Source organism: Grus americana, chromosome 28, assembly GCF_028858705.1.
Source record: "Grus americana isolate bGruAme1 chromosome 28, bGruAme1.mat, whole genome shotgun sequence".
In the NCBI taxonomy this organism is placed as follows: domain Eukaryota; kingdom Metazoa; phylum Chordata; class Aves; order Gruiformes; family Gruidae; genus Grus; species Grus americana.
Window position 1 is genome coordinate 1,033,834 of NC_072879.1, and position 10,408 is coordinate 1,044,241.

Consider the following 10,408-nt stretch of genomic DNA (forward strand, 5'->3'; position numbering starts at 1 on the left):
AAAAAAAGAATTAATAATAATCCCAACCCAAACCAGCAAATAAATATCCAGGGAATAAACCAGCCTTCTGCAAAACGTGTTTGTTTCTGCAGTGGGTTTTGGGTTGCTGGAGAGCTGGAGGACTCAGATGAGCATTTCAGGTTGTAGAGTCCATCTCTACAAAAAAAATCGCAACTCAGGAACATCTCAGATCATGCCATTTGCTTGAGAATAACAATCTCTAGCTATACATGCACCTAATTGTATAGTTCTGATTCATTTATAGGCATGGATGTGTGTACTATTAACAGGATTATATATAATTTTTATATCTCCTTGTTTGGAACACACAGGGATCACACCTGTAAGTTTTCTGTAAGAGCTGGAGTCTTGCCTGTTCTGTCTCCGTATCGCACCACGTGCGGGGAGAGGCACCAGAGGTGCAAGTCAGCGGGGTGAAGCAGCAGAACAAACCGGTAACGCAGAGCTTTGTGCTACCGCGGTTAAACTGCTTTTGGTGTCTGGGCACCTCCAGTGTTCACTGCAGCGTGGACAGGGGCTTCCGAAAGTACACCAAAACGAAAAACACAGTGGGACTTTGCTGTTGCGTCGCCTTAGTTGTGTTCTCACAACTAAAAGGCTAAAAATATGCCAAATAGCATAGCAGTTAAACAGTGAAAACTAGCAACCATATATTTGTCTTTTGAGAGAAATTAGGGCTATTATGGTAGCTCCAGATGGGCTTCCTACATAGACTGGGTAGATAATTTCTTGGTGCTCTGTGCATCGAAGCTCTGACCATCGGGCTGCACGCGACCATACCTTTCAGCACCACGTCTCCTTTTGGCTTGATGCCTTCAGGGCCACTGCCCTGCAGCAGGCACCAGTTCAGCGCTTAATTACACTTGCTGTTGAAAAAGGACAACTTATTTTTAGTGTGTATCTATCCAGTATCAGCTTCTGGCCACTGAATATTCTACTCTCTGTGTATGTATGTAGGAAGCCGTAGGTTTCAATCAACCTGCGAACTGTGTAGGCCATTGGGGGTCACAAGGTGGCCCACAGAATGCCTCTAAGTTGGCTTGGGTTTTAAAAAAAGTCATTCGCGTGTGAACGAACAAATGAAGAATGAGAATAACTGACAATTCAAAGTTTAACATAGTTTTCTCCTTTTGGCACTGACTGGCACACTCTTTGGCTCACCCACTTTGGCTCACCCACTTTTTTTTTACCATCGGTAGTTGAAATGATAATGCTTGTAATTCTGGTAAGAAAATTATGACTTTGTAATACAATAAACATTTTGCTTAAATGGTAAGTATTGTCTTTGGTTACAACTTTTCCTTGCAACTGCCAAAGAATATCAGGTTGTCCTTTGGTTTGAAAAGGCCGAAGAACACCATATTAAATTGTTGATTACGTCTTTCAACTTTTCCATACCCTTATTTTCTCCCGTCAGTAGTTCTTCGGCTAACTGTAGCAAAGCGTCACCTGTAGAAGTCCAGTGTGGGTCACAAGAGACGATTAAACGAGAGCAGTTTCTGCCTGGGAGACTTACAAGTGTGAACTCTTGCTTTTAAACTTACCTGACCTTCCTTTGCGTATGGACTTACCTGGATAAACTCATTTAGCACCACGACAACAGCTTGCTCAGATCAGGCTCTTGTTGCTAGCTCTGAGCACACATCGCTAAAGCAAGCATGCTGCTCTCATGTTCTCCCACTGCCAGATAAACAGGAACAACTGCCTAACTAGTGTACTAACAGCAATACTCATGTTAATGATGCTGGGGTGAGAACTGGGACTGCTCTCCAGTGCTCGTATTCTCCTGGAAACCGTCCCCAGGACCTCTCTCCGAAGGCAGCCAGACCCTCGGATGTCTTTGAGAACCTGAGTTAAGAGGTCGTTTTGAAGGAGTTGATGATTTTTCTCCCCAAACCCACCAATCGATAAAGAAGAGTGTAGGATTTTGTAGAACATCAGGCGTTCAGGCCAGGGGTGGATTTCTGATGAATTTATGAGGGAAAAGAAATTGCAAACCCTGGTCAAGGCTGGGGATTGCAACCCGGGTCTCTGGGCTTTGTCATACCCTGACTTGCTCCGTGCTCCAGAAAAGCTACTGTCCCTTTGCAATGTATTTCATTTTTAATTTGCAAAGAGGAAGAGCAGCATCTCTGGGCCTGAGCCACAAGTCCTTTAGTGCAAAGGCCCCGGAGGGTCTCTGCCCCCCTCCCTGCCTGTATGACGGCCGGGGCTTGCAGTAACGCTCAGGGAGGATGTTAGGGGTCAACAGCGTTGTCTCCCCTTTGCCTCATAACCGGCTACGATTCAAGACCAGCTCCCAGGGATGCATGGCTGTGCTCTCACACCCCTCGCTGTGGCAGAACTCCCTGATAATTTTGTCTCTGCAGAGAGAGCATTTGCCCTCTCTGTTCCCTGCCAACCACGTGCCCCTTTTTATGTATTAGCATCGCGCCGGTTGGAGCGCCTGCCCCTCTGCTATCACTCACGTACGTACCCCCCTCATCTCCCAGCACCCCCCAACTCCTAGCATCTGTGCCACTTGCTTGGCCTCTTTTCCTTTATGCTGCTCCCCTCCACAGTCGTGTGAGTGCTATTGTGTGGGCCCTGCCGCACAAAAGCTAGCCTGACCTAATTTAAATCAGCACTATTGAAGCCGTTCTTGTTTTATCTCCCGGCACAAGGGCTGTGCTCCCCGTTTCAGAGGTAGCAGAAATGAATGGCTAATTGGGGGGGTATTGTGCAAGGCGGTGTTGTCTCCCGGCCCTGATTGTCGGCTCTCCTGCTCCGCGGTGCTCCGAGCTCCCCTCTCTCCTAACAGCCGCACGGGCTGCTGAGGGAGCGAAGGGAGGAAAAGGGGAGAATGGGACTCCGCAGCCATCGCAGCGTGTCGGGCAAACAAAGCAGAGCGTGGCCGCCCTCAGCGCGCTGGTGAAAAGGCTGGCTGGGGGAGGGTTCCCGCGTTCGCAAAGGGCAGATGCTGGTGATAACAGCGGAGACTATCCGGCCTTCACCTCCCGCTAACCCCCTGCTTGCTTTTTCCTGGGTACGTCTGTGACGGGCCTTCCCAGCGCTCTGGAGACTGTCCCTGGGGAGGGGGCGAGGGGGGGCTCACACCGAGCAGGGCTGGCGAGTCTTGGGAGCAGGGAAAGTGGGACAGGTCAGGGGCTGGAGGGGAGGCTGAAACGCTGCCCATCTCTTCGTCCTGCGGGGCAAAGTTTGAGCAGCTACTGACGATGCGTCGTTGTAAGAAACGCGAGAACATCCCCGGGAGCCATTCCAGCAAGCAGCAACCAGCAGGAAGAGGGAGCTTTGTCACAGAATCCCAGGCTGGTTTGGGTGGGCAGGGACCTCCCAGCCCACCCAGTGCCACCCCTGCCATGGGCAGGGACACCCTCCACTAGCCCAGGTTGCCCAAAGCCCCATCCAACCTGGCCTTGAACACTGCCAGGGAGCCAGGGGCAGCCACAGCTTCTCTGGGCACCCTGTGCCAGGGCCTCAGCACCCTCACAGGGAAGGATTTCTGCCTCACATCCCATCTCCATCTCCCCTCCTGCAGCTTCAGGCCATTGCCGTTGGCCTGGCACTCCCTGCCCTTGTCACCAGCCCCTCTCCAGCTTTCCTGGAGCCCCTGCAGGGACTGGAAGGGGCTCTAAGGTCTCCCTGGAGCCTTCTCTTCTCCAGGCTGAGCAACCCCAACTCTCTCAGCCTGTCTCCACAGCAGAGGTGCTCCAGCCCTCGCATCATCTCTGTGGCCTCCTCTGGACTCGCTCCAACAGCTCCGTGTCCTTCTTGTCCTGGGGACCCCTGAGCTGGACGCAGCACTGCAGGGGGGTCTCACCAGAGCGGAGCAGAGGGGCAGGATCCCCTCCCTCGACCTGCTGGTCACACTGCTGGGGATGCAGCCCAGGACACGGGTGGCTTTCTGGGCTGCAGGCACACATCGCTGAGTCATACTGAACTTTTCATCAATCAACACCCCCAAGTCCTTCTCCTCAGGGCTGCTTTCAATCCATTCTCTGCCCAGCCTGTAGTCGTGCTTGGGGTTGCCCAGACCCACGTGCAGGACCTTGCACATGGCCTTGTTGAACTTCATGCGGTTTGCACAGGCCCACCTCTCCAGCCTGTTCAGGTCCCTCTGGATGGCATCCCTTCCCTCCAGCGTGTCGATCCACCACACAGCCTTGTGTCATCGGCAAACTTGCTGAGGGTGCACTCGATCCCACTGTCCATGTCGCCGACAAAGATGTTAAACAGTGCTGGTCCCAGTACCGACCCCTGAGGAACACCACTCTTCCTATTATCGCTGATGTACCTATAGAAACTTTTCTTGTCCTTGACGTCCCTGTCTAGATTTAATTCTGTCGGGGCTTTTGCTTTCCTAACCTGATCCCTGGCTGCTCGGACAGTTTCTCTGTATTCCTCCCAGGTTACCTGCCCTTGCTTCCACCCCCAGTAGGCTTTCTTTTCGTGTTTGAGTTTGTCCAGGAGCTGTGGGGCTGTGAAAGGGCCACTGAGGGAAGTTTCAGGCCAGAAGCATCTTCTGGATGGCTGGGATTTCTGCTGTGCATGAAGGAACAAACCTTCCCAGCTGTGTGCTGGGGCTGGGCAGCCCAGGTGGGTGCCATGAGGATGGGGCTGGGCCCAGGTTTTCCAAAGGCTGGAGGTGGGGAAGGGCCAGGGCAGCTCTTTGTGCAGCCCTGAGGCTGGGGCTGGCCCTGCTGGGCCAAGGGCTCTCGCTGGGGAGGGGCCTGCCTGCCCTTGGGAGCTGTCCTGGCAGGGAAGGGGCTGCCCCAGGCAGCTGCCTCCAGCAAGGAGCAGCCGGTCCCCGTGGCAAGGAAGGATCCCTCCCAGCAATGCCCGACTTCACGCACCACCAGCACACAGCGCCGGGCGCTCGGTGCCTCTGTCAGCCACGCGTGGGAGCTGCCGTGCGTCCGGGAAGCCTGGTGGGAGAGGAGTGTGGAGGCACCCGCCACCAGCTCCTGGGTGGGCGAGAGTCAGGCAGCCGGCACTGTGGAGGAGCAAGGGGCGGAGGCAGAGAGAGGCCTCGGGGTGCTGAAGGTCTCCCGTGGGTGCCAGGAGGTGCGGTGAGTCACGTGTCCGGGCCTATCCCTGCCATGCTTCTCCAGATCTCTGCCTGCCTCCATCTCCCTTTCAGCCTGGCCGGATCCCCCAAGAGTTTTGCTCTTCGGCCAATGCTGCCCCGTACCCTGCTGCCTTCCACTTTTCCTTTCTATGCCTCCCCCATTCTGGTACCCCACCTGCTATTATTTAATTCTTCCTACGTTGCTTATGAAAAATACGTTTCTAAGTCTCCCTCTATCCAGCGACCGGTCTCTGTCTGCAGTGAGTCCCTGTGCTATGAGCCCAATTGCTCTCCCAAAGTCCTTCTGCCTGTGCCTGTCTATTGGGCTCCCTCTTCTGATATTTCAGTTCTTACCTGTACGGACAGGACTGGACAGAGAGAGACGTAGGGGACCGTTACGTGGTGAGGTGAGTGCACAGCCCCAGTGTGAGTGGGGCTGTGCGAGGGCCGCTGAGGGAGGTTTCAGGCCAGGCACCCCTTTTGGGGCTGGCACCTCTTGCCAGGGAGCAGGGGCTGGACATTTTCAGTTTTGAAGTTGGACTCTGGTGGACAGTGAGAGACATGTACTGGAACAACGGACACAAAACTCTAATCACCGTTCATCATAATACAGAAGAGATACACCATGTCTTAGAGTAACGAAGGACGGAGAGCACCACTGTTGGGAAACTTCTTGAATGGTCATCAACTGCAACAGGAGCATTTAACCTCATGCTTCACCCAGTTGTGATTTTGCTGACTCTAACTTTAATGGCTGTTGTTTAGAATATGTTTTATATAAAGGTTTGGTACATGATAAAACAAATCACCCAACTTCAATCACTCAGAACACGCAAATTAATAAATAACAAATACCAGTGCTTCACTATCTACTTACTGCGGAGCTCTAAGCGTACAAACTATCAATATACGATTTATGGCACGGAGGCAAGAGGTGACAGTTCCACCACTCTGTGAAGGTAAGATGAATTGTCCATAGTCGCGGGGTGGCACGTGGCAGTCTGCTCCCCCCAACGCCTTAAGCCGTGACCACCAGTGGGGTCGTGACGGCTGCACCCAGCTCACGCTGGACTTTGGGGGACAGACAGACGGCCACGCGGCAGCCACGGGCCGCCAGGAACAGCGACCCCGGCGTCTTGCTGGTGTGTAAATATGACGCTAAGTCAGCGGTCCCACTCTGTCGCTAGCGGCCAGCTCGGGGCCCCGGGAGCTCTCCTGCCCGGCAGCGGGCTGCACACCAGGGTCTGCCCTTGAGCAGGGACCTCTCAGGGTTACTCCTCCAGGCTGAGGGACTCCTTGCCCCGACAGATCCTTGGGAAGTGACCGACAGCGCGCTGAACTCCGAAATCCCAGCGCAGCGACAGAAAGGATCGATTGCGCATATATAATCCTTTAGACATGACCTGTTGATCAAGTCTGGGACTGGGACTGGATCCAGCTGCACCAGACGCCTCTCTGAGAAGGGGTTTAAGAGTCAGGGGGGTCCTCTCTGAACCTCCTGACTCACGGGAGGGTCTCCCCGACAGTTTGGTCTGCCCCTGTCCTCTGCGCAGTAAATAATCCAGCGTACCTTGCCATCGCATCTTGTTACACCACCGTCGCATTCGCTATCAAACCGTGTTACCTCGCTGTTTTACATTAAAGTCTGTTGTTGCTTCTCTTACGAGTGAATTGCATGATTCCATCCATGACGAGTATAGATAAATGTTCTTTTCCTACTCAAAACCCACGTTAAGAAGGTAACTGAGCAGGTCTCTAAACCACTGGTGTTTTCACCCTGGTACACTGAAAGCCTCCCTGACTGCCTTCCTTGAGCCCCTAGACGAAGCCAGAGAAGCCAGCCTGCTTTCAGACAGCACGCAGTGCTTTAAAATGGTGTGTGCCCAACCAGACAGCTTAAGGGGTCCACAAATTGATGTTAAAAAGAAACAAAACCTTGCTTTACACTAAATGCCAGGAATCCGTGTTACCATGAAACTCTGCAATATTGGCTGTGAAAAATTAACTGCATGCAAGAGCCCACGGTTGCTACTGATCTAGGAATATTAGCTTAAAATCAACATATCGCTAAGAACAGTTGAAGAACTACAGCAGTACTGAGTGAGGAGCAACAACTAGTCGGGGACAAACAAAAGGCTCATCCACCCAGCGTCCCAGCAGCCACTGGTCGATGCCTGAGGAATCTGCGCAGGAAGAGGGGCAAACGCGCCTGCCTTAGGACACGCGTTCCATCAGGCTGGAGATGTAACCCAAACCAGCAGTCTAATGTAAAGAACATGGACTAAGAAGGTAACACAAAACCCCCAAAACATCATTCACTCGGTTTATTTTGTACATCAGGTTTATAAATTACTCCCATTAGAACAAGATCTGCTGTGAAAGTGATCAGAGGAAGACTACTAGGCAGGTTGGACAGTGAAGTGAAATTTGTTCACAACCAAGCGGTCACAACTGTTTGTGGCAGACAGAGGGACACCACAACCTGTAGTAGAATCTGTACTGGGCATTTCAAGTTCACCTCAAACCAGGGTCTCAGCGGACGGATGGCTCCAACACACTCTATCCAGCAGTAAATTTCCTACAATAAAGACAAAGCAGTCATTAAGCAGTGCTTCCTGCAAAGCGTTACAGCAGCTAACGCTACAGACAAATTTCAAAAGCCTCCAGTACTGGGCCAGAAGTTTCTGTTACAGAAGCCGATACAGGCGCAGCAGAAAGCAGGCATACAGGCCGATAATCTTTCTGGAAGGAATCACAGGCCACCATAGAAACATCCTCTTTCTCTGTTCCTGTACAGGAATATGCTCTTTCCAGATGATTTATGCACAATGATGCATCAAAGCTCATGCTTCAAAACAGAACATATGCTGTGGTCTCAGGAATATCATAGTCCTACTACTGGCTAAGACAATTTTTAAGTAAAGAGAGCCCTTACTAAGTAATTTAATTGCCTCTACATGACCTGAGAGCTTTTCTACTGACTTGTCTGTAAACATCTTCAGTCATCTGGGATGCTACGAGCGCAGCAGACTCATGAAAAATTTCTCTCATCCTTTGGCGACACCAAGGATCTGTGATACGTATTTTGAAAATGGGGAAGACACAGTAAATTCTTTAAACTGCAACAAGCATCTCTGGAAAAGGAGACTTACAGAAGTACTAACGATTTGTTCTGTGACTTCCATATTCGCTGATTTCCCTATAAAACACTGCGTAGCTTGAAGGCGAGGATCTTACATGTAAATGTTGTAAATGAAACTAACTGTTATTCTGGCTGGAAAAAACAAGTATTGAGATGCATACAGTTTCCTCTGGGCCTTTTCCCATCAGCATCCTTTAATGCAAGGTAAAAATCTTCCTAGCAAAGAATAAAAGAGTTCTAAGCCTGCCTACTACACAAATATGCGTTTAGAGGCCCAACAGAAGGTATCGTCTAATTGCTGCTCTAGCTTTATAGATGGTCAGTCTTATAGAAGATTCAGAACAGCACATTTCATAGGCAATTAAAGGGGGGGGGGGAAACCTGGAGAAAGCCAATTTTCCAACGAATTTGTGGTACATAGCAACCATCTCTGAACATTCAGCTTACTTTTAATAACAGCTGCAAGGAACAGAAAGGAGTCTGAATTTGCCCAGCAACAAAACTAGTCATGAGCTTGAAGCCATTCTACCTAGGATCAGAAGCTAATAGATCTGTCAAAATTGCCAGAGAAGACTTGATTTGACTTCTCAAGAACCACGTTACATTGCGAAAAATCCACTGCTTGCAAAATAATCACTTGAAAACATAATCGTATTAATATTTCATCCTTCTGGCACCCTGTGAAGCCCTATATAAAAAAAACCCCAAAAAATCCTGAACAATCAAATTGTTTTGGACCAACAATATGACCGTGCCCTGGACAAACAGGATTCATCAACTGTCACATCAGTGCAACACTACTGCTTAAGCTAAGAGACACACAAACAAAACTTACCATTAGAGGGAAGCTTAATCTTCAGTTTTATACTTGCCGCCGATGTAAGGAACATACTGAAGGACCAGTTTCCAGTCTGTGAGCCATATTAAACCAGTCCCAGCCACACCACCCCATGTAACGAGGGTGGGAGTCCTAAAGAAGAGACACACATGTGCAGGTAAACAACATTGATTCTCCACTGTGAAAAGTCTGCAAACGCTCATCAGTAAGGTACCTGGGAAAGTAATTTCAATCAAGAAAAAAGCTTGGCAGAGGTCTTGAATCCCACATACACAGAAAAGTACTAGTCCCCAGTGCAGTCAAGGTATTTTACAGGAGAGGGTTGACGTGCTTTTATTTACAGAGGGCGTTCCCAAGTTAAGAAAAGACACACTTATTTGTTTAACTCTTCTACTGCTACAGCTCACATCCCCTTCACCCTGGCCCGCAGGCTACTTCACTCTCCCTCACGCAACCTGCAAAGCGGCACCCACCAGCACCGCGACACTCACAGCTCTGAAAGACTTCCAGGACAGCCGGAGCAACCCGGAGGCCAAATCCACCCCAGCCTTGCCGCCGCCACGCAGACCCCCCCACCCGCCCTTCAGACCCAGCCCTAGCGCTGCTCCGGGGCCGGCCCCGGCGGGGACAGCGGGCCACAGAGCGGCGGAACAAGGCGGAGGGCAGCGGGAAGGCCTCGGGAAACCCTTCAGGCTCCTCAGGTGCGCAGAGAGGGGTCGCGGCCCGCCCCGCACACCCCGTGCCGGAGCAGCCAGCCCCGGGCCAGGCCTCACCAGTTCTGGAGGAGCTGGACGTAGCGCGGCCCCACCAGCTTGCTCAGCATCCCGCCGCGGGCCTCAAAGTCACCCCTACTGCGCCTGCGCGGGCGCGCCGCTGCGCCACGAAGGCCCCCGCGTCTCGCGCGTGCGCACTGAACGGAGCTGCCCGCGGCGCTGCCTGAGTCAAGCGGCGTTGTCATGGCAACACCCCCCCCCCCCCTTTGGCCGTCGCCCCTCACGGCCCCTCGGCGACCAGCCCGCACACGGTCTGCAGGGGCGACACGGGCCCTGGGGGCACGGACCGTCCCCACCCCGGAGCCCCTGAAGGGTCCGTGTCCCCTCTCCGGTGTGGGGACGGAGCTGGGACTGCTGCTCATCCGCCGTGCTGGAGGGAAGCGACCCCTTTCCAGAGCAGTTTCCCAGCGCCCATCAGCGGCTCCCAAACCCTCCTCGCTGCTGCCGCTCAGCCTCTCCCAACAGGGACTTTCAAACCAGATTTGTTTTCAGCAGAGGGTCCTAAATCCACCGCCAGTTCCAACACATTCCCAAACTCTGCTCCGAGCCAGCTCGGCCTCTTGTGA

General features: G+C 52.1%; 1 protein-coding gene across 1 annotated transcript; it reads right to left on the reverse strand.

The window, feature by feature from the left end:
* Positions 1-7,398: 7,398 nt before the first annotated feature.
* Positions 7,399-9,963, reverse strand: LOC129197163 (cytochrome b-c1 complex subunit 10). Its single transcript, XM_054805238.1, has 3 exons — positions 9,843-9,963; positions 9,067-9,201; positions 7,399-7,667 (listed from the first exon to the last, which is right to left on the reverse strand). Exons 1-2 carry the CDS (start codon positions 9,890-9,892, stop codon positions 9,081-9,083), a joined length of 171 nt encoding a protein of 56 aa, XP_054661213.1. The 5' UTR covers positions 9,893-9,963; the 3' UTR covers positions 7,399-7,667; positions 9,067-9,080.
* Positions 9,964-10,408: the final 445 nt, after the last annotated feature.

Excerpts from the sequence above, each read along its gene's own strand:
- LOC129197163 (XM_054805238.1), bottom strand. The coding sequence starts at position 9,892 with ATGCTGAGCAAGCTGGTGGGGCCGCGCTACGTCCAGCTCCTCCAGAAC. Across the intron at positions 9,202-9,842 it reads GTCCAGCTCCTCCAGAACTG|GACTCCCACCCTCGTTACAT; the intron begins GTGAGGCCTGGC and ends TCTCTTCTTTAG.